The sequence below is a fragment of the Pipistrellus kuhlii genome, unplaced genomic scaffold, assembly GCF_014108245.1.
Source record: "Pipistrellus kuhlii isolate mPipKuh1 unplaced genomic scaffold, mPipKuh1.p scaffold_m20_p_23, whole genome shotgun sequence".
NCBI lineage: Eukaryota > Metazoa > Chordata > Mammalia > Chiroptera > Vespertilionidae > Pipistrellus > Pipistrellus kuhlii.
The window spans coordinates 1,018,987-1,044,963 of NW_023425522.1; the positions used below are offsets into that span (position 1 = coordinate 1,018,987).

Consider the following 25,977-nt stretch of genomic DNA (forward strand, 5'->3'; position numbering starts at 1 on the left):
CCTCGTCTGCAGGAGGGGAGGGGGCCTGTGAGGTCCTTCTCTGGGGCTCAGTTTCTTCGTTTATGAAATGGGCATGATGTCCGTGCAGCTCCTGCGGGCATCGCTGAGACAGCTCGGGGATTTCGCTCTGCCGACTGCCACGGGGTCTGGCCATGGGTCCTGAGTGAGGGTGTCTGCCTGGGTGGAGGCTGCTGCCGCTTCCTGCCTCTCAGGCAGGGACGGCCCTGGTTCACAAGCCGTCAGGTGCAGAGCGATTCTGTCCCCCGAGCTGGCCGAGAGGCCCGAGCTCGGAGGGTCACAGCAGCGGTGACGGGCTCCAGGGCTGCTCGCTGGGGGCTCTTGTTTCCTGGGCTTGGTCTGTGCTCACACTTCAGGGCCGTCCGTGCCGTCAGCCCTCGGCCTGCTCTGCGGCTGGCGTGGTCATGCCCTCAGCCTGAGAGCGCCAGAGGCCTGCTCGCTGTGCTCACCGTCCTACCCCCTCCCCCAGCACCTCCCACCAGGTGAACTCCCAGGGGCCTGGCTGGCACCCTGTTCCCATCCCTCCCTGCCCTGGCCTTCTGTGTGGGGAGGCCCTGGTGGGCCACCCGAAGCCCCTTCCTGCTCAGACTGCTTGCCCCACCACACGCGCACACTCAGCACTCACACGCGCGCACACACGCCCACAGGTGACCCCCTGCAGCTTACAATCAGGAGCCCCGGGCGGTTCATCATGCCCCTTCTCCAGCTTGGCCCTCACAGGGCCTCATCTCAGAACCCTTTGGCAGGAAACCCAAAGTTCATCTCTCCTCGATCCGTCCCGCCCAGGAGAGCTGCTGGGGGGCTTGCACCCCAAGGGCCGGTGTCAATCCCCGTGTTCCCCTCAGCAGCTCTTCCAAGCCTGCTCAGCTCCCCTGGGACCCTGGCTAGAAAACCCCCGTTTGCACCTTCTCCCTCCTTGACAGCACCTCCTCGTGTCACCTCAAAGTCACAACGCTTGACCTCTTCCTGCACCTGTTTTTTACTGATTTGAGACAGGGTGTGGGAGAGAGAGAGAAACATCCATGATGAGAGAGAATCATTGATCGGCTGCCTCCTGCATGTCCCACAGGGGATGGGACTGAGCCTGCAACTGGGCATGCGCCCTGACGGGAAATCTAACTGACCTCCTGGTTCATAGGTCGATGCTCAACCCCTGAGCCACGCGGGCCGGGCAGGATCCGGTCTCTTGCTTTGCTGACTGCAGTTGACCCTTGAATGGCACAGGCTTGGACTGCCCAGGTCCACTTGTCATGAATTTTTTCCAGGAAATATGTTGGAAAATTTTTTGGAGATTTGCAACAATTTGAGAAAACAGACAAACCTTATAATTTTCTTAATAAAATTTTCCTTTCTTTAGCCTACTTCTTTGTAAGAATACAGTATATAATATATATAACATACAAAATATGTAAATTGAGTTTATGTCATTAAGAAAGCTTCCAGTCAAGAGTAGGCTATTGGTGGTTAAGTTCTGGGGAGTCAGAAGTTGCCCATGGATTTCCTACTGCCCTCCAGCCCGTGCTCTGTCCTGGGCCAGCTGTGACCCCTCCCCTGGCACCCAGCATTGGGTCTGGCACAGAACCTCGCTCCCTCGCTGTTCTGGAGGGTGAAGTCCAAGATCAAGTCGTCAGCAGGGCTGGTTTCTCTGGTGGCAGCTCCCTTCTCTGGCAGCTTCTTCCTATGTAGTCTCAGGACCAAATCTGAGGCCTCCTCTTAGGCACCCCCAGACTCCGTCTCACCCAATCTGTGGGTCCAAACTGCCTCCTTGACTCCCCACCTGGATGTCCCATAGTTACCCCAAAACCTCCTGTCATGCTTCCGTACTACCCACCTTGCCTCAGAGAATGATTCCCAGTCCATTCAGCTGCCCCAAGCTGACCCCAAGGGACCCAGGTTCCACCCTCACGCCAGCCCCGTGCGGCCCCTCACTGAATGCGTCCATGGCACTGTCCCAGGCCAGCCATCCTCTCCTGCTTCCATTGTGCGCCCCTGCCCCTCCACGCAGTAGCTCAAGAGCTTTTTCCACAACTCCTTCCAAAAGCAATGTGAGGCCGTGGTTGAGAACGTGGGCCAAATTCCACTTCCAGCTGTGTGGCTTCAGACAGCTCTCTAGACCTCTCTGGGCCTGTTCATGTATAAAGTGGGGAGGATAACAGCCCCTGCTTCCTGAGGTCGTGCTGGGGGTGGATAAGTGGGTGTGGCCTGGTAGTGCTCAGCACAGGCTCCATTGCTTTCTCGTGGGCTCTGGGCCGAGAGCCCGAACCTCTAAGGACGAGCCCTTCATCCATACAATGGGAACAGCAGCTCCCAGTTAATAATGTGAGAATCTAGCGAGCTACAGAAAGCAGTCAGAACTGAGCCCTGCACACAGTAAAACTCGGCAGCTGATTATTTTTATTATTGTCAAACGCAGGTCTTGACACAATACTGACAGTGTTAACCTCTGCCATGACGCCCCACTGCTGCAGGGCTGGGCCAGGGCTCTGCCAGCCTCCACAGCCCCAGGGGCCGGGCCTCCCTGCCAGCCTGGCTGCTTCCCCTGCTCCTGCCCCATCACCGCTCCCCACCGGCCTTTGCACAGACTGTTCCCTCTGCTGGGCACGTCCTTTCCATTTGATTAGCTCCCTCTCATCCTTCAGATCCTGGCTCAGGGTCCTCACCAGGGGCACCCCCTGGCTTCCAGCGCAGGGTCTGCCCACCTGCGTGCAGCCTGGCCGGCAGTCTCCCTCTGCTTCAAGCCCCGTGCCACGGAGCTCCACTTGACTGACCCCCTGGCACCTGGCGCAGTGCCTGGCACATACGTGCACAGCCAATACTTGAGGGATGAATTATACTTGTTCCCTGTCACCCCTCTGTGCTTGCTGCGGGGGCTGGGAGCCTGAGGGAGGACGGACTCTGACTGGGGGCACTGCCTGGAGGCAAGCCTGGGCCCCAGAGACCAGAAAGAGTCCATGTGGGCAGCCCAGCTGGCATGGATCTGGTTAAAACTGACCTATGAACCATGTCATGGTTCGATTTCTAGTCTGGGCACATGCCCGGGTTGCAGGCTTGATTCCTAGTGTAAGGCATGCAGAAAGCAGCCAATCAAGTATTGTCTCATTATTAGTGTTTCTATCCCTCTCTCTCTCCCTTCCTCTCAATAAAACATTTTAAAAAAATTAAGAAAAAGAAAGGCCGAAACCAGTTTGGCTCAGTGGATTGAGCGTCGGCCTGTGGACTGGAAGGTCCCGGGTTCGATTCTGGTCAAGGGCATGTACCGGGTAGTGGGTGTGCAGGAGGCAGCTGGTTGATGTTTCTCTCTCATCGTTTCTAGCTCTCTATCCCTCTCCCTTCCTCTGTAAAAAATCAATAAAATATATTTTAAAAAAGAAAGAAAAAAGGAAGGGTCATGTGGGCAGGTCCTGTTTCAAAAATCAAGCCTCAGAAATGTTTATAATAAGATAACCTTTCATCAATTTCTTGGGTATCTTTTCCAGTATTTCTACATATAAATAAGAGCAAATGTGAATATATCTTTATTTCAGAGAGGAAGGGAGGGGGAGAGATAGAGAAACACCAATGAGAGAGAATCATTGATTGGCTATTTCCTGCACATCCCCCACTGGGGATGGAGCCTACAACACAGGCATGTGCCCTTGACTGGAATTGAACCTGGGACCCTTGAGTCTGAAGGTTGACGCTCTATCCACTGAGCCAAACCAGTCAGGGCCAGGCTTTTATTATATAGGATATTCCCATAGCACCTGACGCGCCATGAGTGTGCACACGCATGCCCTGTGAGCACTCAGGCCTTCCTCCCTGAGCCCTCTCCTGTCAGGTATCCCTTCACTCCGCCCTTATCACTGATATAGCTGCTTCCAGGGGTCAGCTCCGTCCTCCGCTAACCTACCCCTGTGCCATGTGCTGCAGCTGCCCTGCCCTCTTCAGCCACTCATCTCTGAGCCAAACAGTGCAGCCCTAGCCAGTTTGGCTCCGTGGATACTGACGTGACCCTAGAGTTAAGAGCTGCAGGAGGAGAGGGAGGGGCCTCAGGTTCATTTCTGGCCAAGGGCACACACCTCAATTGCAGGCTCCATCCCCAGCCCTGGCCGGGTGCATGCAGGAGGCAACCAATCGATGTGTCTCTCTCACATCGATGCTCTCTCTTTCTGTCTTCCCCTCCCTTCCATTCTCTCTGAAAATCAAGGGGAAAGTAAGTCCTCAGCGAGGCTGAATAGCAGTGTGGGCCCAGGGCTCATTCCTGGGCCGTCTCCACCTGCACCCTTCGCTGTGCCATCCTCCAGACTGTGGCTTCCCCACCACTCTCTGATGATGTCATCAGCCTTGCTTTCTGAAATCCACTCCCCTCCCCCTTGGCAGTGCCTAACAGACATCTGAAACCAATCACCCAAAGCTGGCAGGGGTCTTTCCTCCTCCGTGGGCACCACCGCAGCTTCTCATGTTAGCTGAGGCCTCTCCGTCTTCGCCCTCGTCGATTACGCACGCCTTGGAGGTCCCTGTGAGTCCCAGTGAACCCCATGGGCTCTGCCTGCATAGGTGCTGGCATCTACTTCTCTCCACTCCACCGCCCGCCCAGCCAGGCCACGGCCGCCCCGAGGATCCTGTGAAGACAGGTCCAATTGCACCCCTTCTCTCCATGACGCTCCTCGGCTCCAGCCTCACTCGCAGGCAGGCCAAGTCCTTGCTGGGGCCCACAAAGCCTGTACCTCCGCCCCAGCTTCCACTTCTCCTTCCCCTTTGACGTGACTGCACTCCTGCCCCGCCACACACACCCTGCCTCGCTGTTCCTCGGCCTGGCTCCTCCCTCTCCTCCCGCCACTCTCAACTCCAGGGTCACCTCCCAGCAGGTGGTCTCCCCCCACCCCCCCCACCCCGCCTATTCTCTGTTCCTCACAACTGCCTCACGCCCCTCCCCTGCTTTGTTCCAATCCCAGCACTTACCACCCCTTGACCAACCACATTTCTTGCTCATTTTCCTTGTTTGTGATAACTCCCATCCACATGTGTCAGCCCCACAAGGGCTGGGCTTTCTGTTTTGTTCTTAGCGGTAAGCCCAGTAAGACAGAGCCTGGTGTGCAACATAAACTCCTAATTAACGAGTGAGTGCCCAGGCAAACGTGTGCTGGCTCAGGCCTGCGTGTCAGGGCAGGGCAACTGAGGAGCCACCTGCCCTCCCCCGGGATGGCCAAGGACCCAAGAGCCTAGCAAGGAAGGTGGCTTTGGAACCAAGGCCTGGGTCCGAGCCAGTTCTACCCTCCCCAGCTGGCTGACCTTGAACAAGTCACTTGACCTTCAGAGACCATTTCCTGATCTGGAGAATGGAGATGATGGTTCTTAATCGCATGAGATAATAGATAGTAGCTCGGTTTGAAAACCGGCTCCAGGAGGGGCAGGGGGGGGGGGCTGTGGGAGGAAGCGCGCCAGGGGTGGGCTCGGACAGAATGACCCCCCTCTGTTTTCCCTCAAGCGGGCAGCAGCCACAGCCCAGAATGAGGCAGAATGGGCAGCATAGAAGGAGGTGAAGGGGGAGGGATGCCCCTCAAAATCTCCCCCTGCAGGAGGCCCGCCCAGGAAGCTCCAGTTTCTGTCAGCTTCCCTCTGTTCCCTGGGGGTTGCCTGCAGCAGGTGCCAGCCGCTCCCCAGCAGCTCCTCAGGCCTTGCCCCTTCCTGTGAAGGCCCAGGGCACAGCTTGCTCCTCCCACCCCCCCCGATGGAGAAAATGAGGCCCAGCGAGGGCAAGGGCTTTCCAGAGGCCGCACAACCTGTCCCCGGCCGAGCTGGGACCAGAGCCAGGCCTGGCCCACCTTCTGCTTCTGCTCCTCAGCCCCCGGCATGTGCCTCAAAGGCTCTGCTGGAGTGCCACGGAGATGCCCACCTTGCCCTCCCTTCCGAGCCCACGGCCTGGCTCTCCCAGTGCATTATTCATGCTCCCAAAGCCAGCCGGCTCCAGTTACACGGACCAAAGCCCTGGGCCCCTGCGGCGCCTCCCCTCCTCCCTCCTCAGGACATGGAGGTCCATGGCTCCTCTCCAAGGCAACCAGGGGGCTTAACACCCGCCCTGGCTCCAGAGGCGCAGCTGCGCTCCGCCAGCTCCAGATGTGCGGGCGGTTGGGGCGCGTTGCCCCTCTCCGGGGCTGGGCGTCACCCAGGCCTTCCCTTGGGGGGCCCCAGGAGGGGGCGCCCCGCCGGCAGGGTCATCACCCCGAAGGCCAGGACGTCCCCGGCGCAGGCCTCCGGCTCCGGGAACAGCGCCCACGCACTTTCCACCGCGGCTGCCGGTGAAACCCAAGGCGGCGTCTGAAGCGGATGAATTATGGATCCGCCCTCTTGGCAGCCCGGGCCGGACCAGCGGCGCAGGCTCCCTCCCAGGCACAGGCCGGTCCGGTCCGCGGTGCAGCGCCCAGGCCGCTCCGCAGCCCGCAGGCCCGCAGGCCCGTCTCCGACCCCCGAGCCCTGAGCGCGGAGCCCGGCCTCGGCCGGCGGGGATAGGCAGCCGCCATGGCGGACGAAGAGAAGAAAGCCAAGAAGAAGAAGAAGAAGGGCGAGCCCGAGAAGCCCAAGCGGAGCTTGAAGGGGACCTCCCGGCTGTTCATGGGCTTCCGGGACCGCACCCCCAAGATTTCCAAGAAGGGCCAGTTCCGCAGCGCCTCGGCCTTCTTCTGGGGGCTGCACACCGGCCCGCAGAAGACCAAGCGCAAGCGCAAGGCGCGCACCGTGCTGCAGTCCACGTCCAAGCTCATGACGCAGATGCGCGTGGGCAAGAAGAAGCGCGCCATGCGGGGCAAGAAGCCGTCCTTCATGGTCATCCGCTTCCCCGGCCGCCGCGCCTACGGCCGCCTGAAGCCCCGCGCGCAGTCGCTCAGCAAGGCCTCCACCGCCATCAACTGGCTCACCAAGCGCTTCCTCCTCAAGAAGGCGGAGGAGGCGGGCAGCGAGCAGGCCGTGCTGGACGCCTGGCTCAGCCGCCCGGGCTCGCGCGTGGGCTCCCGCAAGCTGCCCTTCCCCTCGGGCGCCGAGATCCTGCGGCCCGGCGGCCGCCTGCGCAGGTTCCCGCGCAGCCACAGCATCTACGAGTCCGGCGACCCCGTGGGCTTCCTGCCCTTCGAGGACGAGGCCCCGTTCCGGCACACGGGCTCCCGCCGCTCGCTGTACGGGCTGGAGGGCTTCCAGGACCTGGGCGAGTACTACGACTACCACCGCGAGGGCGACGCCTACTACGACCAGCGCTCGCTGTCCCAGTTCGAGGAGCGGGAGCCCGGCCTGGCGCCCTACGCGCCCTACGGCCCCTACCCCTACGGCGCCTACGGCCCCTACGACCCCTACAGCCCCTACAGCGCCTACGGCCCCTACAGCCCCGCCTGGCCGCCCTTCGGGGACCACACTCAGGCCTACCCGCCCGAGGGCCCCTACGACTACTACCCCCTGGACTACTACGGCGGCCCCTACCACCCCGCGGCCGCCTACGGCTACGGCTACGAGGACCACGAGCCCCCCTACGCCCCCCCGGGGGGGTACGCGTCTCCCTACGGCTACTACGACGCCGAGCCGTACCCGCAGAGCTACCTGGACCCCTTCGCCCCCTACGATGCGCCGTACCTGCCCTACGACTTCCCGGCCATCTACCCCCCCGGGGTGCCCTCCCTGGACCCCTACGGGGCGCCCTATGAAGCCCCCTACGGGGCGCCCTATGAAGCCCCCTACGGGGCGCCCTATGAGGCCCCCTATGGCATCCCCTACGCGGAAGGCTTCTACGGCGGCGGGGACCAGGCCATCTACCCCCCCGAGGTGCCCTATCTTTACCCGGAGGAGTCGGCCTTCGCATACCCGTGGGTGCCGCCGCCCATCCTGTCCCCCCACAACCCCTACGCCTACCCCATGGATGACATCGCGGAGGAGCCGGAGGAGGCGCCCAGGGAGCGGCGGGAGACCTCCTTCCGCCTGCCCAGCGCCACCTTCTTCGAACAGCAAGGCATGGACAAGCCCGCCAGGTCCAAGCTCTCCCTCATCCGCAGGTTCCGCCTCTTCCCGCGGCCCCAGGTGAAGCTGTTCGGGAAGGAGAAGCTGGAGGTGCCGCTGCCGCCCTCCTTGGACATCCCCCTGCCCTTGGGGGACGAGGAGGACGAGGAGGACGAGGAGGAGGTGCCCCCCGCGCGCGCCCGGCCCTACGCGCACCCGCTCTGGGGCTTCCTCACTCCGCGCCAGCGCAACCTGCAGCGGGCGCTGTCGGCCTTCGGCGCCCACCGCGCCCCCCGCGGCATGGCCTTCGGCCCCGAGTTCGCGCCCCCGCGCCCGGCCACGTCGCTGGCGCGCTTCCTCAAGAAGACGCTGTCGGAAAAGAAGCCGGTCCCACGGCTCGGCGGCAGCCAGAAGGCCCGGCGTGGCGGCCCCGCCGTCCGGGAGGCGGCCTACAAGCGCTTCGGCTACAAGCTGGCGGGCATGGACCCCGACCGGCCCAACACGCCCATCATGCTGCGCCGCGCCCACGACCGCGCGCGCCCCCCCGGCGCCCCGGCCCGCGCGCCCCCGCCCGCCGCCGCCCACTGGAGCGCGCTGCTCGCCCCGCCCGCGCCCCGCGCCCCCAGCCCCGCGCCCGCGCCCGCGCCCGCCTCGCCCTACGGCTCGCTCCGCCGCCACCCGCCGCCCTGGGCCGCGCCGGCGCACGTGCCGCTGCCCCCGCAGGCCGCCTGGTGGGCCTTCGCGGAGCCCCCGCCCGTGAGCCCCGACGTGCCCCTCGACCTGCTGGCCTTCCCTGGACCCCGGCCTTCGTTCCGGGGCTCACGGCGCGGGGCGACCTTCGGCTTCCCCGGGGCCTCTCCGCCGGCGTCGCGGAGGCAGGCCTGGCCCCCGCTGCCCTCTCCGCAGCCCTCGCTCCGGAGCCTGCCCGGCCTGGGCTACCGCTCCCCCCTGGGGCCCTTGTCCCCCCAGCTCTCCATGCGGGCCTTCTCGCCCCTGCCCCGCCGCCCCCAGTCGCTGCGGGAGCCCCTGTCCCCGCGCCGCGTCTCCCGGCGGCCGGGCCCCCCGCAGCCGCCCTTCCCCTCCCCGCTGCTGGGCGCCCGCCGGCGTGGCTCGCTCAACCTGCCCTCGCGCTTCCCGCACACGTGGCGCCGCCTCAGCGAGCCGCCCACCCGCGCCGTGCAGCCCCGGGTGCGGCCGCCCTTCCGGAGGTCGCTGGGCCCGCGCTCGTGGCCCGCGGCAGTGGCTGCAGCCTCGGCCGCCGCGGAGCTCCAGGAGGGCCGGCAGGAGCCTGAGGACTCGGACGTGCCCTGGACGGTGCCCCCGCTGGTCCCCAGCTGGGACGTGGACGTGCCCCCGCCTCAGCGCCCTTCCTCGCCTTGGCCGGCCCGGGCAGGCAGCCGCCGCGGCTTCTCCAGGCCGCCGCCCATACCCGAAAACCCCTTTCTGCAGCACCTCGGCCCTGGGCCGGCCCCGGACTCCCAGCTGGAAGACTCAGACCCTGCCATGACTGATGTCTTCCTGGGTAGACACCATGATCCCGGGCCTGGAGAGCTCACCAAATCCGCCAGCCCCAGCCCTGAGAAGCCCAAAGAAGAGGCCTTCGCCGGGAGCCCTGGGCCACCAGCAGAGCCTGAGCCCCCAAGCCCAGAGCCCCCCAAGAGCTCTCCCCCAGAGCAGAAGGCGCTAAGGCTCAGCCTCTCCCACCCTCTGGCCGCTCGCGATAGGATGAGGGCCACGTGGCCGCCACGGCGCCGCTGGGGAACACTGCCCAGGGCCCCGGCCCCCTTGCAGCCCCCTGGTGTCCCAGGGCCCCCGCCCAGGGCAGCTGAGCGGCACCACGCAGGCCCCGGGCGTCTGGCTGTGGTCCTGCCTCAGGTGCAAAAACCGAGCTCTCCCCAGCGCCCTGGTCCTGCCACCCTGCGGCCCCCCACCCAGCCGGCCACGGACCCAGAACCCAGCCTCAAGCCCAGAGCCTGGAGTGTGCTCTGGTCCACGCTCTGGCTGCCAGCGAAGACCCACCCGCCCTGGCCACAAGTGCATGCCTGCCCCCGTTCCTGCCGCCTGGGCCCCGAAGCTGCCGTTCTGCCCCACAGGGGCCCCTGGGAAGAGGTTAGCCTCAAACGCTGGCGGAACAAGGTATGGGGGCACAGGACAGAGAGGCGTGGGATTCTGTCCCGGGGAACCGGGCAGGAGACAGCCGCAGGACCCGGCTGTAACTGGGGGAGAACGGCCCGGGCTTCCCAAGCCCCTGGAGGCTTGGACAAGGGAAGCCCAGCACAGACAGGCACGGGAGCTCTTCCAGGTCCCTGTGGGGAAGGGATCTTGTCTTCGCCACCCCCAGCTGCCCCCAGAGAGCTGGGCTGAGGACAAAACTGCAGGACTTGTCTGCCACCTGACCCACCACATTCCCACCCACACTGTTCCTCTGGCCTCCTCCTGACTCCCGCGATGGGGTCCTCTCTCTCTGGGGTTCCTGCATAGGGCAGTTTCTGGGCTACGGATTCTGGACAAACTGAGGTGAGGGCTCAGGAGCGAGACGTCCAGCCCCTTCATCGCACAGTGGTCGCACAGTGGGTCGCACAGTGGGTCACACAGTGGTCGCACAGTGGGTCACACAGTGGTCGCACAGTGGGTCACACAGTGGTCACACAGTGGTCACACAGTGGTCGCACAGTGGTCGCACAGTGGTCGCACAGTGGGTCGCACAGTGGTCACACAGTGGTCACACAGTGGGTCGCACAGTGGTCGCACAGTGGGTCGCACAGTGGTCACACAGTGGTCACACAGTGGGTCACACAGTGGGTCGCACAGTGGTCACACAGTGGTCGCACAGTGGGTCACACAGTGGTCGCACAGTGGGTCACACAGTGGGTCGCACAGTGGTCACACAGTGGGTCACACAGTGGTCGCACAGTGGGTCACACAGTGGTTGCACAGTGGGTCACACAGTGGTCACACAGTGGTCACACAGTGGGTCACACAGTGGTCACACAGTGGTCACACAGTGGGTCGCACAGTGGTCACACAGTGGGTCGCACAGTGGTCACACAGTGGTCGCACAGTGGTCACACAGTGGTCGCACAGTGGTCACACAGTGGTCACACAGTGGTCACACAGTGGGTCACACAGTGGTCACACAGTGGGTCGCACAGTGGTCACACAGTGGTCACACAGTGGTCGCACAGTGGTCACACAGTGGTCGCACAGTGGTCGCACAGTGGGTCACACAGTGGTCACACAGTGGGTCACACAGTGGTCACACAGTGGTCACACAGTGGTCGCACAGTGGGTCACACAGTGGTCACACAGTGGTCGCACAGTGGGTCACACAGTGGTCACACAGTGGTCGCACAGTGGTCGCACAGTGGTCGCACAGTGGTCACACAGTGGTCGCACAGTGGTCACACAGTGGTCGCACAGTGGTCACACAGTGGGTCACACAGTGGTCACACAGTGGTCACACAGTGGTCGCACAGTGGGTCACACAGTGGTCACACAGTGGTCGCACAGTGGGTCACACAGTGGTCACACAGTGGTCGCACAGTGGGTCACACAGTGGTCACACAGTGGTCGCACAGTGGGTCGCACAGTGGTCACACAGTGGTCACACAGTGGGTCACACAGTGGTCACACAGTGGTCACACAGTGGTCGCACAGTGGGTCACACAGTGGTCACACAGTGGTCGCACAGTGGGTCGCACAGTGGTCACACAGTGGTCGCACAGTGGGTCGCACAGTGGGTCACACAGTGGTCACACAGTGGGTCAGGGCTGGCAGAGCCAGCAGGCCTCTCCAGCCTGGGCCCCTGCAAGGTGAGGGCAGCCGTTTTCTGAGGGGTGCCAAGCCCAGGCCTGGCTGCCATGCTCATGCTGGAATGTGAGCCCGTGGCTGTCAGCGGAGGGGGGTGGTCACCGGAGCCTCCCCCGGGACTCCTGGGCGGGCGGACACGCAGGGGCAGCAGGCGGTTTTCAGCCTATGCAGACCGGTGCCCGGGGAGCGGGCGGCCAGCGAGCCCGGCCATGGCAACGGGGGCGGCCTGGCTGCTAGGGGGACCGTGGCCCCGGCGGCGGGTGCCCAGGGCCGTGTGGGCCACAGCGTTGCGGGAGCGGGCCACGGGGCGCCCTGGGGTGCGGGGCAAGGATGCCTGGGCCCTCCTCACCCTCGAATACGTGAGTGGCTGAATTATTCAGGGTTCGCGGCCACTGGCACACACGGGCAGGCCAGTGGGCGGGAGGCCAGGCCGGGGTGATCCTCCCCGTGGCCTACTTAGCACAGGCCCCTCCTGGTGTCCCCTTTCCTCCCCTGCGCAGGGAGGTGTGGGAAGGCAAGGTGCACATGTGTGCTCTCGGTCACGTGGGTCACATGCATGCTTGTGTGCCTGGGGTGTGTGCATGGGTGTACCACAGCCAAACAAGGAAAGTGTGCGTGTGTGCTCGTGTGCGTCCATCAAGGTCTGAGCAGCTGTGGCATTCTGGGGTCTTGCGCATGCACATAGCCAGGCACAGTGGACCTCGCAGCCCAAAGATGGCTTTGGGACTTTTGTCTCAAGACCCCAGATGTGGGGGCAGCCCTAGGTGTCCATGCACATGAGAACGTGGACACTGAGAGCACATGCCTCCAGCCTGGCATCACGGGCCTTCACATATCTCAACAGGTGTGCATGGGAGTTGTCTGACCTGTAAATGCCGTTGCGTGTAGGTCTGTGCGTGTGGGCTTTCCTGTTTGCCCAGCCTGGCACCGGGCACATGCAGGGGCAGCAGTGATGCCAGTCGATGCAGACCAGAGGCCCCATGCACCAAGATACAAATGTTCAAGAGCAAAGACTTGGCTCCAACCTGGAAAGGGCTGGGAGGGGGAGGTCGGAGGGCTCCTGGCAAGGCAGAGGGAGCAGCGCCCATGGGCAGGGCTTGGGGCCCCTGGGGCCTCGCGGGTAGAGGGCAGCCGTGTGGCCCTGACAGGCTGCACAGCCCCTGGCATCCCAGGACAAGGGCCCCAGGACCCAGCCGGCTGCGTTTGGGGCTCCCTCCTCACAGAAGGAGCGGGTCCTGGCTGAGGCCGGTGACCGGGGGCTCTCTCACAGATGCACTCCATCCGCAACCTGCCGTCCGCGCGGTTCCCGGAGCAGCAGCGGGAGGACGGTGTGGAGGACATGACACAGCTGGAGTGAGTGGTGGGGTGGCAGCCGGCGAGGGGGTGTGGGGGGGTCGCCACACTCCCAGCGGGAGCACCCCCTCTCACCAGGGGTGCCTCTCATCTCCTGGAACGTGGTCAGAGCCTGTTTTCTCGTCTGCAAAGTGAGGGCCATACAGGTCACAAAAGCCAGATGCCAGCTCCGCTCTGCCATCGGATGGGCCTGGGCTCAATCCCACCCACCACTTAGCAACCACAGGGCCGTGGGCAAGTCGCTTCACGCTCTGTGCCTCAGTTTCTCACCTGTGAGATCGGGCGGGCGGGCGGGGTGGCTATGGTATGAGCGTGCTGGCACGTTGAAGGTGCCCAAAATGTGAGGCTGTGCTGGTCCGTATTGTTATCCATGATGGTGACTCAGCCCTCACATCTGCTGCTTCAGAGCATCGCCAGCCCAGCGGGTGCTGCTAATCATACCCATTGGACAGATGAAGAAACTGAGGCACAGAGGTTAAGTCACTTCCCAAGGCCTCATGGTTGGTTAGTGCCAGAGAGAAGGCTTTCTGGCCAAGGCTCTGCCCTGGGGGAAAGTGGACCCTGACTGCCCTCCTGCCTGCTTTCCCAGAGACCTCCAGGAGACCACCGTGCTGTCCAACCTCAAGACCAGATTTGAACGGAACCTCATTTACGTGAGTTGTGGGTGGCTCTGCCTTGGGCTTGCGTCTGGCCGTCGCTGACGCCTTGTCGCTGGGGCCTGGTGGGAAGCAAAGATCTGCTGGGCCCAGAATAGCGGCCCCCGCTTCACCTCTGAGGTGTCCGCTATTTGAGAACGCCTACTGGAGCCAGGGGCTCTGACATCCGAGGGCCTGCGCATACGGTGTTAGAGTGGTGGGCGCTGGGGGAGCGGCCTGGAGACCGGAAGCCCAATGGCAGGCTCCCAGAGTCCTGGAGTCCACAGACCTGGGTCCCAGAACAGGCTGCCGAGGGGCAGACGGGAGCAGAATAGCAGAACGGAGCCCTGACCACAGCGCAGGCATCGGGGTCCCCGGGAGGCTGATTCCTGTGAGAGCCCTGCACTCCCGCCCTGCCTCGCCCGGTGGTGCAGGCTGGGCGTTAGGCGAGGCGCAGCACCGGAACCCTGGCTCCGACCGGGCTCGGGAGGGAGGCCTCAGCGTACAGCCTGCGGTCAGAACCATGACCGGGCTTTACGCTCGGCCCTCCCAGCCTCCGCCTGGGGCGGTGCCAGGAGCCCCACTGCCGGACGGAGGACCCATGGAGCTTTCAGAGGGCCCGAGGTCCGAACACGGAGCTCAGGCAGCCCCACTGTCCCCACGGACTCGGGCCCAGGCCCCGGGGCTAGGGGGGCCCCGGGGCTGCGAGGACCGTGGGCTGAGGCCGCTGTCCGCACCGCAGACCTACATCGGCAGCATCCTGGTGTCAGTGAACCCTTACCGGATGTTCGGGATCTACGGGCTGGAGCAGGTGCACCAGTACAGAGGGCGGGCCCTGGGAGAGAACCCCCCGTGAGTACCCCCTGGACTGGCCTCTCCTGGTCTCTCTCCGAGCTCGCTGAGCCTCGGGCTGCCCCTCAGCCGGCGGTCAGGGATGGCGGCGGCGGCAGTCCACCTGCTCAGCCCAACACTGCTTCCCCGAGCCTGGCCGTGCCCTGCTGGGCTGGAGGCTACTGTGGCTCAGACCATGGGAGGGATCGGGGGTATTTCCCCAAGGAGGGGGTGGAGCAGGCTTGGCTGGACAGAGGCCACCCCCTGCCCTCTGGGAGGTTTGGAAGCTCAGAGGATGGCCACGGCAGCACCCGCCCCATCTCTCCAGGCATCTCTTTGCAATCGCAAATCTCGCCTTCGCCAAAATGCTCGATGCCAAACAGAACCAGTGCATAATTATCAGGTGAGCATGTAGTTACCAGGTGAGCGCCCGGGCTGAGGGCCTCTGTGCGGGTGTGGATGGGCCGGGGTCGCTCAGCGTCTCTGAGCTGCCAGCCTGCCCATGTCCTCGGTGCCCTGGTGGGGTCACGGGAGCTGGAGGCACTGAGCCTCTGGGGCTCACTTTGCCCCTTTGCCTGGCCAGTGGCGAGAGCGGCTCTGGGAAAACCGAGGCCACGAAGCTGATCCTGCGCTACCTGGCCTCCGTGAACCAGAAGCAGGGCTTCCTGCAGCAGGTGAGCGTCTGCCTTCCCGGGGCCTCAGCTGAGGCCGGCGTGCTCCCGGAGATGAGATTTCTTGGCTCCACTTGGAGGCTTGGAGAATGAGCCCAGGATTGCACAGAGAGTTCTCTTAGGACCTGGGGCCCGCTCTTTCCTCCCAGGAGCACCTTGGGGGAGGCCCTGGGGGTGGGGCTGGCAGGTGCTGGGATGCTGAGGAAGCCAGGCCAGAGTCTGCAGGGCTGGAGGTCCGCTCAGAGTGCAAGTCCTCGGGACCTGAGGATGTTGGAGGTTTCCCGAGGACCTACTGTGTGCGGGGCCTGCGCTGGGCTCTGGGGAGGCAGCAGCAGCAGCACAGACTGACTCATGTGCCCACCTTCGTGGGATGTCATTCTAGTGGAGGAGACAGAAGAAATAGCGCACAAGGTGCTAAGTGTGGAGAAAACGAGGGAGGAGGAAGGGGACTGTGGGGCTGTGGTTTGGAAAGGTGATCAGAGAGGAGGGAGCGGGCCCTGAGGATGTCTGGGGGGGGAGCAGGCAGGCAGAGAAGCAAGTGCAAAGGCCCCGGGTAAACAGGTCTGGGGTGTGCAGGACACCGAGCGGCAGCATGGAGTCCGGCTGAGGCAGGACGGTGGCTCAGGCCAAGGAAGTAGACCCCAGGGCAGTTCAGTCAGCCAGTGACTTCCTGACCCCCGGACTAAGGGACAGCACAGGCCACAGACAAGGTTGTAACAGAGGGGGACTGTCTAAGGGCAACCCCAGGCATTTGGCCTGAGCCACGGGCAGCACAGGGCTGCCAGCTGGCCGAGCAGGGCTGCAGAGAGGACAAGGGTGCCGGGAGGTGTCTGCTGGGCATCCACACAGACATGGCGTGGGCGGAGGTGCTGCCCCATGACCTGGAGCCCTGGAAGGTGGGGCTGGAGGCAAATACCCACCAGCTTAGAACCCACTCTGGGCCCTTGAAGGTTTCTAACTGGCCACAGTGACGCAGCCAATGGCAATCCAGCAGGTGGTTTTAGGGGCATCAGGCAGGGGCTGCTCAGCCCTCTGGGGGTAGCAGGTCCAAAGGGTACTTCCTGGCGGGGCCCCTCTGCTGCTGACCTTGGCCTTGGCAGCCCCTCCTATCAGCCTAAGTCCCCTGGTGGCTAAGTAGACCTTCCCTCTGCTCCAGGCAGGGTTTTCCAAGCCTCTAAGGTCAGACTCCCGGGTAGGCAGGCCAGGGTGCGCATGGAGCCCCTCCCGCAGGAGGGAGATGACCGTGAGGGCGGAGGGGCTGGATGGGAGTCCCGGCCAAGCGCTGCCGGCAGGCTCCGGTGTGTGCTTGGCGCTGTGGGCAGGCAGGCCTGCGCCTCTCTGTGCTGGCCTGAGTCTGCCAGCCGGACGCCTGTGGGCTTCCTTCCCAGCCACTCTCACCCTGCTGCTGGCATCGCACAGGCCTGTCTGGGTCCATTTTAGGCAAATACCTACTTTATTATTTATTTACTTTATTTTATTTTTTGTAGCTTTTTTTTTTTTTTTTTTAATCTTTATTGTTGTGTTGTGATCTCTCCCCAATTTTTTTTTTTTTTTGGGGGGGTGCAACCAAAAATTTTGATGGCCTTATTAAAAAACTTAATTGTTGGAAGTATTACATATGTTCCCCTTTTCCCCCCATTGATTCCTCAACCCACCCTGGCCCCCACCCCACACCTTCACCACGCTGATGTCCTGTCCATGGCCATGCTTAGTGCCTACAAAGACTGATTACTCCCACCACCCACCCTCCCTGCCTTCCCTCCGAGATTCCGCACTCTGTTCCATGCTCCCGTGGCTCTGGATCCACTCCATTCATCAGTTTATTTTGTTCATTATATTCCACATCTGAGTGAGATCATGTGATACTTGTCTTTCTCTGGCTTATTTCACTCAGCATGATACTCCCCAGGTCCCTCCATGCTGTCTCAAAGGATAAGAGATCCTTCTTTTTTACTGCTGCATAGTATTCCATGGTGTAAATGTACCACAGCTTTTTAAAAATATATATATGTTCTATTGATTTTTTATAGAGAGGAAGGGAGAGGGATAGATAGCTAGAAACATCAATGAGAGAGAAACATCGATCAGCTGCCTCCTGCACACACCCCCCCCCCCCCCATAGGGGATGTGCCCACAACCAAGGTACATGCTCTTGACCAGAATCAAACCCGGGACCCTTGAGTCCATAGGCCGATGCTCTATCCACTGAGCCAAACCGGTTTTGGCAGTGGCCTTCATTTTGAAGTATTTTATCGGATATAAGTATTGCTACTCTAACTTTTTTTTAAATTTCCATTTGCGTGGACAATTTTTTCCATCCCTTCCTCTCTTCCTGTATGAGTCTTTTGTTCTGAGGTGGGTCTCTTGTAGATAGCATATAATTGGGTCATGTTTTTATATTCATCCATCTACCCTATGCCTTTTGACTGGAGCATTTAATCCATTTACATTTAGGGTTATTATTGAGAGGTACTTATATATTGCCACTTCAATTCTGTATGGCTAGGTTTCTATCTCTGTTTCTTCTTATTATTACAGCAGTCCCTTTAGCATTTCTTGTAATGCTGGTTTGGTGGTAATGAACTCCTTTAGTCTTTTTTTTTTTTTGTCTGGGAAGCTCTTTATTTGACCGCCTATGATGGCCTTACTGAATATAGTAATCTTGGTCTCAGATCCTTGCTTTCCGTTACCCTGAGTACTTCATACCATTCCCTCTGGCCTGGAGAGTTTCTGATGAGAAATCAGGTGTCAGCCTTATGGGAGCCCCTTTGTAGGTAGCAGTTTTCTCTTGCTGCCTTAAGATTCTCTGTCTTTAATTTTTGGCATTTTAATTATGATGTGTCTGGGCATGGGCCTATTTGGGTTCTTCTTGCTTGGGACATTCTGTGCCTCGTGAACTTGTGTGACTTTTTCCTTCACCCAGCTAGGGAAGTTTTCTGCCATTATTTCTTCAAGTATACAGAATCCACGGTCTTAACCAATGTCCTTTGTCCTGGCTCCCCTGCCCCAGTTATGGGGCCATCCTCAACCAGTCTCCCATTGGGCAGCATGATGGTGCCGTGAACCTCAGCCCATACCTCCCAGCAAGCCAGAAAAAGTCTTGGCCTTTCTCTTGTTGGCAGGTTTGCCATGTGTTTTTACTGGACCTCGTCATGCTGGACCGCAGGCCGCAGGGCTGAGAATATGACATGGGTCCCCCAAGATGGGCACTCTCTGGATCCTCTGCACCCCAAACCACAGGCACCACCCACCTGGGGGCTGGGCTGATGGCACCACATGGCCAGATGTTTACCCACCTGACTTACCTGTCCTTGCCCCTGGCTCCTATCTGCTGGCTATGTGCCCCAACCCTGCAGTGGGCACTAGAGACAGAAAAGCAGCTGACCCACCCTCAGCTGCCCTCAGGGAACTCCCAAACTAAGGGGTAGCACAGGCCACAGTCAAGGCAGACCCTGACGCACTGAGCAACCCCAGGCTGGCCCCTGCTCTTCTCTGGGCCTCAGTCTACTCCTCTGTACAATGGGCACAATATTTCTTAGACTAAGCGGGTCTATGGGAGTGACCAGATGGAGGAACTCACACTTTCCCCAAGGTATTATTTCTGCAGAGCCTGGGAATCCCCTGCTTCCCCCTTAAGATTTATCCTGAGAAGATGAGTCAGCCAGAGAACGCCATAAACACAGCTCTGTGCACACCCATCATGCTGCTGGGCTCTCACTCTCACAGACACATTATATCACCTCTCCACATCTCCGGTTCCTGATCTACAAAACGGAAGCGATGTCAGGGCCTACTTATAGGCTCGTTAATTAGATCAAAGGGTCCAGCGCACAGTAGGTGCTTACTAAGTGGGAGGTGTGATTAGCTGTGTGCCCTGGGTGGCTCTGCTCTCACAGGATACTGTTGCTCATTTCATCTATTTAGCAGATTTGTTGAGGGCCTCCTATGCACTGAGTCCTACATAGACACTGGGGCCACAGAGGTGTGCAAAAAAGACAGATTCCTGGGTGTGGAAGCTGAAATTTTGGTGTAGGAGACAAGAGACAAAGGAATGGGAGAAGTTGCCAGTGGTGCTAAGCGCTACAGGGAGAATTCGTGCTCAGAGGCGGGAGTGCGCCTGAGTGCTGAGGACACAGTCGGAGGGCAGGTGCTGGGCGGGAAGGGAGGGGCGGGGAGGCCAGCGGAGGCCGGGCTGTGTAGGGTCCTGGAGCTCACTGGAGGACTAGGCTTGGAGCCGGAGGGAGAAGGGGACTATGCAGCTTTCCAAGGACCCCTGGAGGGAGCACAGGCAGGATCAGGGAGGAGACCCTTCCAGGAGCCCAGGTGACCCATGGCTGTGAGGGCAGGGGAAGAGGACACTCCAGAACCTTCTGGCTGGTAGGCCCAGCAGACACCCACATCTGGTGCTACACTGCAGTCCCCAAGCCCGGAGCCCTGGGAGTGTCTGGGGTTCATGACTGTAGTCTTCTCTGGTGGTTCTGCTGCCCCTCTGGCTGAGGCCCCGGTGCTTGGGGGGAGTGGTGGTCAGTCCGACAGTGACCTTCTGTTCTTGTTCCTTTTGCCTCCTCCTCCTACCGACTGCTCCTGAAGATCAAGGTATGTGAGCGTGTGTGCGTGCTCCTGCCTCTGAGGGTGTGCATGTGTGCGCACTCGTGTGCAATAGCAGGATTGGCCAGCAGCAGTGTCTCACACCTGGCCAGGCCCTGGTGGGAGGCCGGGCTGGGAGCGGGAGCTGGGGTCTGTGTGCAGGGTGTGGGCGTTGAGGGAGCATGAGGCGGAGCGATGAGGGAGACGAGAAAGACCCGGGGCTCTAGGAAGCCCACCTCTACCACGCCCCACAAACGGGAGTTCGGGGAGCTCTGTGTCTGGGAAACCGGGGGCGGGGGGCAGCCCGGATAACGTCCACTCTTCTGGGCTCTAGATCCTGGAGGCCACACCCCTCCTGGAGTCCTTCGGAAACGCCAAAACTGTCAGGAATGACAACTCCAGCCGCTTCGGGAAGTTTGTGGAGATCTTTCTGGAAGGGTGAGTGGGACAGTGGAGGAACCCCCCAAAACCCCGCGGTGCACCCCGTGTCCTGGCACAGCCCGCGGAGTCCACACAGCCCGGGCCTGAGCTGAGCCTCCCCACAGGGGCGGGATCTCCGGTGCCATAACCTCCCAGTACCTGCTCGAGAAGTCCAGGATTGTGTTTCAGGTGGGCCGGCCTCCACTGTGTGTGTGAGAGTCTGTGTGTGAGAGTGTGTGTGTGCATGTGTGAGAGTGTGTGTGCGCGTGTGAGTGTGCGTGTGAGTGTGTGTGTGTGTGAGAGTGTGTGTGTGTGAATGTCTCTCTGAGTGCGTGTGTGTGTGTGTGTGAGAGTCTCTGTGTGTGCATGTGTGTGTGTGTGTGAGTGTGTGAGTCTGTGTGTGCGTGTGTGTGCATGTGTGTGTGCGCGCGTGTGAGTGTGTGTGTGAGTGTGTGTGTGTGTGCATGTGTGAGAGTATGTGTGTGTCTGTGTGTGTGTGAGTGTGTGTGTGAGTGTGTGAGAGTCTGTGTGTGTGTGAGTCTGTGTGTGTGTGTATGTGTGAGAGTCTGTGTGCGTGTGTGAGTGTGTGTGTGTGTGAGTGTGTGTGAGAGAGTGTGTGTGTGCATGTGTGAGTGTGTGTAGTGTGTGTGTGCACGTGAGTGTGTTTGTGTGAGTGTGTGTGCGTGTGAGAGTGTGAGTGTGTGTGCATGCGTGTGTGTTTGTGTGTGTGTGCATGTGTGAGTGAGTGTGTGTGTGTGTGTGTGTGTGTGTGTGCAGATGCTCAGAGCCTGGCACCTGGCCTGGCTGGGTAAAGGGTGAATTAATGAACCAATGTATGTGTGTGTGGCATGTGACTGAGCCTCCCCCACCCCCTCCCATCATGCCCTGCAGCCACATGGCTCTTCCCTGTCTCTGAGCACACAGGCCCCACCTGCCCAGGCCTGGGCACTGACACTCCTTCTCCCGGAGCATTCTTTTCCAGAAGCCACCCCTGCCCCCTCCATCCGCCCGAAACGCCAGCCCTGCGGGAGCCGTCCCGTTTCAGAGTGGACTCCCACGCCCTCACTGCCTCTGCCTCCCCAGAGCACCCTCACCACCTGACCTGTGTTATGTTTTAGCCTAGGGGTGTCGAACTCAATCAGAGAAGGGGCCAAAATCTAAAATCCAGCCTAAATCGCGGGCCGAATGGTTTACTGAACAGTCATAAACTGTCATTGTGATGGAAACGCAGCGGAGTGCAGTGATGACAGCGCGGTGCGGGCCACATTGCAAGGCCTGGCGGGACGGATTTGGCCCGCGGGCCTTGTGTTTGACACATGTGTTTTAGCCAGTGGTTTGCTGAGTATCTGCCTCCCAGCTGGCAGGTGGTCCATGAGGCAGGGACTCCTGTCTGCCTGTTCCCCTCTGTGTCCTGGGCCTGGAGTCGGGTGTGAGCCACGCTGGCTAAATGAGCCATCGGAGGCCCGTGTCTGCTCCCTGGGCAGAGGCGTGCATGGCCGTGTGTGGCCAGCACACAGGCCAGAGCAGCGCCTTCCTCTGATTGAGTTCTGCCCAATGCCCGCCCCACCGCCACCCCCGGCTTCTCCACCCGAGAGGCAGGGAGCTCACTCAGCACAGAGGGTCAGGCCCACCTGCAGGCCTGGGAGTGTGTTTGTGTTTGTGGGAGCACCTGGGCCTGTATGTGTGTGGGGGCCGCCTCGGGGGCGGCTCCCTCTCGGCACTCACACCCCCGCTCTGCAGGCCAAAAACGAGAGGAACTACCACATCTTCTACGAGCTGCTGGCTGGGCTGCCCGCCCCGCTGCGGCAGGCCTTCAGCCTGCAGGAGGCGGAGACCTACTACTACCTGAACCAGGTGAGCACCCGCAGCCCGAGGGGCCGAAAGAGCCGAGCCGTGTGTCCAGCAAAGAGGATGGAGGGCTGGGAGGGCACGTCTGGATGTGAGTGCCTCATGGTGGCAGGTGGACAGGGCACAGGAGGCCTACAGGATTCTCCGTTGTTCTGGAAACCACAACAGAAATAAGTACTAGCCTGGAGCTACTATACTTCCCCTCTAGTGCCTCAGTTTCCTCACCTGTAAAATGGGATCGAACAGTATCACTGCCAGGGACGTGGTGAGGATTTAAGGAAGGAAATGTGTGCAAAGCACTGGGCACGGTGCCTGCTCAGACTCCGGCCATGGAACGGAGGTGCTGAGTGACGGCCCGGCCGTGCTGCAGGGATGTCCGGGCTCCCGGCGCCTCCTGGGTGCCTGACCCCGGCCTGCCCTCACCCAGGGCGGGAACTGCGAGATCGCGGGGAAGAGTGACGCGGACGACTTCCGCCGGCTGCTCGCCGCCATGGAGGTGCTGGGCTTCAGCGGGGAGGACCAGGACAGCATCTTTCGCATCCTGGCCTCCATCCTGCACCTGGGCAACGTCTACTTCGAGAAGTACGAGGTGAGGGGTCGCAGCGCCACGGCCGGCTCCCGGGGCCCGGCTCCCGTGGGCACCGGCGTCTCTCCGGAGCAGTGCTCTGTGTCTGGCTCTCAGGCTGCACCAGCATAGCTCAATCGCTCTTTTCCCTCCACTTTGAGGTTGTTCATCTTTTTATTGTTATTTTTTTAAATAGATTGTTATTGACTTCAGAGAGAGGAAGAGAGAGGGAGAGATAGAAACATCAATGATGAGAATCATTGATTGGCTGCCTCCTGCACGCCCCCTACTGGGGATCAAGCCACACGCCGGGCATTGCCCTGACCAGGAATCAAACAGTGACCTCCTGGTTCATAGGTCAGTGCTCAACCACTGAGCCACAGCAGCCAGACCAGCCTTCTATTATTGATGTATGAGAGCTCTTTCTCTATGTGAAGGAAATAAGCCCTTGTCTTTGATGTGAATTTGTCTTTGATGTGAATTGTAAATATGTCTTCTGGTTTATCATATATATATTTTGACTTTATTTACAGGTATCTTGGTGTTGGTTTTTTTTGTTTCGTTTTTCATGGTGGTTGTTTGCTTTGGCCTTTCAGATTTTAAAAATTATTTCCAGGAATTTAATCAATCTTGTATAAATTTTAGAGTTTTCTAAGCATTTTTAAAGAGACCTGTCTCTTACATTATAACAGTTTCGCCAATACTTTTTTCAAGATCTCGTATGGCTCTCATGGCTTGTTGTTTTAACGTGTGAATCTTTGGTCCATCAGGAATTTATCTTGGTAAGGTATGTGGCAAGGACTCAACTTCTTTTTCCCCCAGGCAGTTACTTATAGTAATTCCACCACTTGAGAAGTATATATATACTTGTCATATACTAACTTCCTATGTGTACTTATGCCTAATTCCAGACTTCCTATTGTGCTTCATTAATCTGCTTACGTACTATATGTCTATTTGTTTTAATTATTGTAACTTTGAAATACATTCAACCATCTCCAAGATCCCCCTGCACTCCTATTTCAGAATTTTCCTGGTTCTTCCAGTTTGTTTATGTTTTTTATATGAACTTTAAATGTACTTCCTCAGCGCAAAGCACAGTTGGGTGGTATTTTGCAGACAGACGCACAGGAGGTGGCCTCGGTGGTGAGCGCCCGGGAGATCCAGGCCGTGGCCGAGCTGCTGCAGATCTCCCCTGAGGGGCTGCAGAAGGCCATCACCTTCAAAGTGACCGTGAGTCCGGGCCTGGGGGTCTGTCAAAGCCTCCGGCCAGCGCTGGCCACCACTGCTGTGCGCCTCACCCTGAGGGCCCTCTCCCCCTTCCCTCTCCTCCCTGTCCATCCACCTTCTGAGTCAGGCCCGGAGGGGTTAACCTCAGACCCAGGCGTTCGGTGCCCAGGCTCCAGGCCTTTGCCTGGAATGCTGAGCCCCAGCACAGCTGGCACCTCCGGGGAGCTGATCCTGACCCCCAGCTGAGCCAGTGCCTCCGTGGCCTCCCAGCCCTGGCCCTCTTTCCCCTCCCAAGGCCCGTCTCGCTGCGTCCTGTTTGCTCATGCCCCTGCCTCTCCCACTGGGCCAGTAGCCCCACCCTGACCAGCACAGCCAGGCAGGAGGGCGGACGAGGGCCATATGTTCAACCCCGGCCTACTGTCGACCTAAGACCAGTCACTCCATGTCCATTCCCCACCCAACCCCCAATCCTCGGAGGACTTCCTGGAGGTGGTGGCCAGCCTGCTGTCGCTCAGGGCCATGTTCTCCCTAGGAGACCATCCGAGAGAAGATCTTCACCCCCCTGACTGTGGAGAGTGCCGTGGATGCCAGGTGAGGCTGCGCCCTCTCTCCCTGAGCCTCCCGATGGCTAGCTCCACCCCTGTGCCCACCCCCGTGCCCACCCCCGTCACCGACTCTGCTCCAGGGATGCCATCGCCAAGGTCTTGTATGCGCTGCTGTTCGGGTGGCTCATCGCCAGGGTCAACGCGCTGGTCTCCCCGCCGCAGGAGGCACTGTCCATCGCCATCTTGGACATCTATGGCTTCGAGGTGGGGCTCCTGAGCGGGTGGGGGGCATTCGGCTTCACGTCTCAGCTCTCGGCCTGGAGCACAGGCCCCTCCCTTATTATCATCTCCCTGGTCTTCTCCCATGTCCCTCCCTCACCCTCAGGCCCGCCCTGAGGCCTCCGGTGCCAGCTCTGAGCGGGCAACACAAGGGGCCCAGAAAGGACCAGACCTGGGCACTGGGTGGGCGTGGGGGGCAGAAATGGACAAACCATGTGGTCAGAGCCGTAACAGGCAGCCTGGCACTGGTGGAGCTGAAGAAAATCTTAGCCGGGCAGGGGCCAGAGAGGACTTCCTAGAAGGGCCAGATGGGCTAGGGCGCAGGGCCTGGGCCTTTAGCCACGGCCTAAGCTGCCTCCCTGGGCCCGGCCTGCCAGGCTTCCCTCCGCCTGTGCATAGCGGAGCCACAGCGGGTGCTGAGCAGGGCCTGTGGTCAGGCTCCCGCTTCCCGAAGCAGTGACCGTGGATGGCGAGGAGGGCCCTGCGCCTGAGCTGGGGGGGGTTGGGGGGCAGGGCCCTGGGAGGGACAGATGGCTGAGGCCCCTCATCCCTGCCTCACAGGACCTGAGCTTCAACAGCTTCGAGCAGCTGTGCATCAACTACGCGAACGAGAACCTTCAGTACCTTTTCAACAAGATCGTCTTCCAGGAGGAGCAGGTGAGCGGGCGCCGGACGCCCCCTCGGTCCTCGGCCCGGGGCCTCGGGGCCAGGAGGGCCTCGGGGTCGTTAGGGCGGATGGGAGGTTGTCGGAGGCCCAGGGAGGGAAGGCGGGAAGCTGGGCAGCACGTGAGGCCTGTGTTCTGCGGGGCAGGTGTGGGGGATGAGCCCAGGGCCGAGCCAGCTGGGGTTTTTTTCCGCCCCGGAGAGCTGTCCTGGTGGAGGGAGGAAGTGGCCCTGCTAGGAAGTGAGCCCCGTGCTAGGAGGTGTGCAGGCAGAGGCGCCCGGGCAAGGCCTCCTCAGGCGGCTCCTCCTGGGGGACGGCTCTGAGGGGGCGGCGGCGGGGGGTGGGTGGGGGGGTGGGCGCTGAGCCCGGGCTGACTGCAGGAGGAGTACCTCCGCGAGCAGATCGGCTGGCGGGAGGTCGCCTTCGCTGACAACCAGCCCTGCATCAACCTCATCTCCCTGAAGCCCTACGGCATCCTGCGCATCCTCGACGACCAGTGCTGCTTCCCCCAGGTGAGCTGCTCAGGCGGCTCCCGTCTCTGAGCCCCGGGTCCTCCTCAGGCCTG

The 25,977-nt window shown here is 60.9% G+C and overlaps 1 protein-coding gene across 1 annotated transcript in view; it reads left to right on the forward strand.

Moving 5' to 3' along the window:
• Window positions 1-6,505: 6,505 nt before the first annotated feature.
• MYO15A (myosin XVA) overlaps window positions 6,506-25,977 on the forward strand; it is a 52,651-nt gene continuing 33,179 nt past the window's right edge. The window contains exons 1-16 of the mRNA XM_045586459.1: window positions 6,506-7,615; window positions 7,676-10,110; window positions 13,055-13,137; window positions 13,727-13,790; window positions 14,515-14,624; window positions 14,932-15,006; window positions 15,187-15,283; window positions 20,196-20,299; window positions 20,407-20,470; window positions 22,022-22,135; window positions 22,557-22,718; window positions 23,814-23,927; window positions 24,457-24,515; window positions 24,610-24,733; window positions 25,310-25,405; window positions 25,793-25,924. Of these exons, the coding sequence (XP_045442415.1) occupies window positions 6,517-7,615; window positions 7,676-10,110; window positions 13,055-13,137; window positions 13,727-13,790; window positions 14,515-14,624; window positions 14,932-15,006; window positions 15,187-15,283; window positions 20,196-20,299; window positions 20,407-20,470; window positions 22,022-22,135; window positions 22,557-22,718; window positions 23,814-23,927; window positions 24,457-24,515; window positions 24,610-24,733; window positions 25,310-25,405; window positions 25,793-25,924 (4,932 nt within the window). The 5' untranslated portion in view covers window positions 6,506-6,516. The remainder of the gene's footprint in view (window positions 7,616-7,675; window positions 10,111-13,054; window positions 13,138-13,726; window positions 13,791-14,514; window positions 14,625-14,931; window positions 15,007-15,186; window positions 15,284-20,195; window positions 20,300-20,406; window positions 20,471-22,021; window positions 22,136-22,556; window positions 22,719-23,813; window positions 23,928-24,456; window positions 24,516-24,609; window positions 24,734-25,309; window positions 25,406-25,792; window positions 25,925-25,977) is intronic.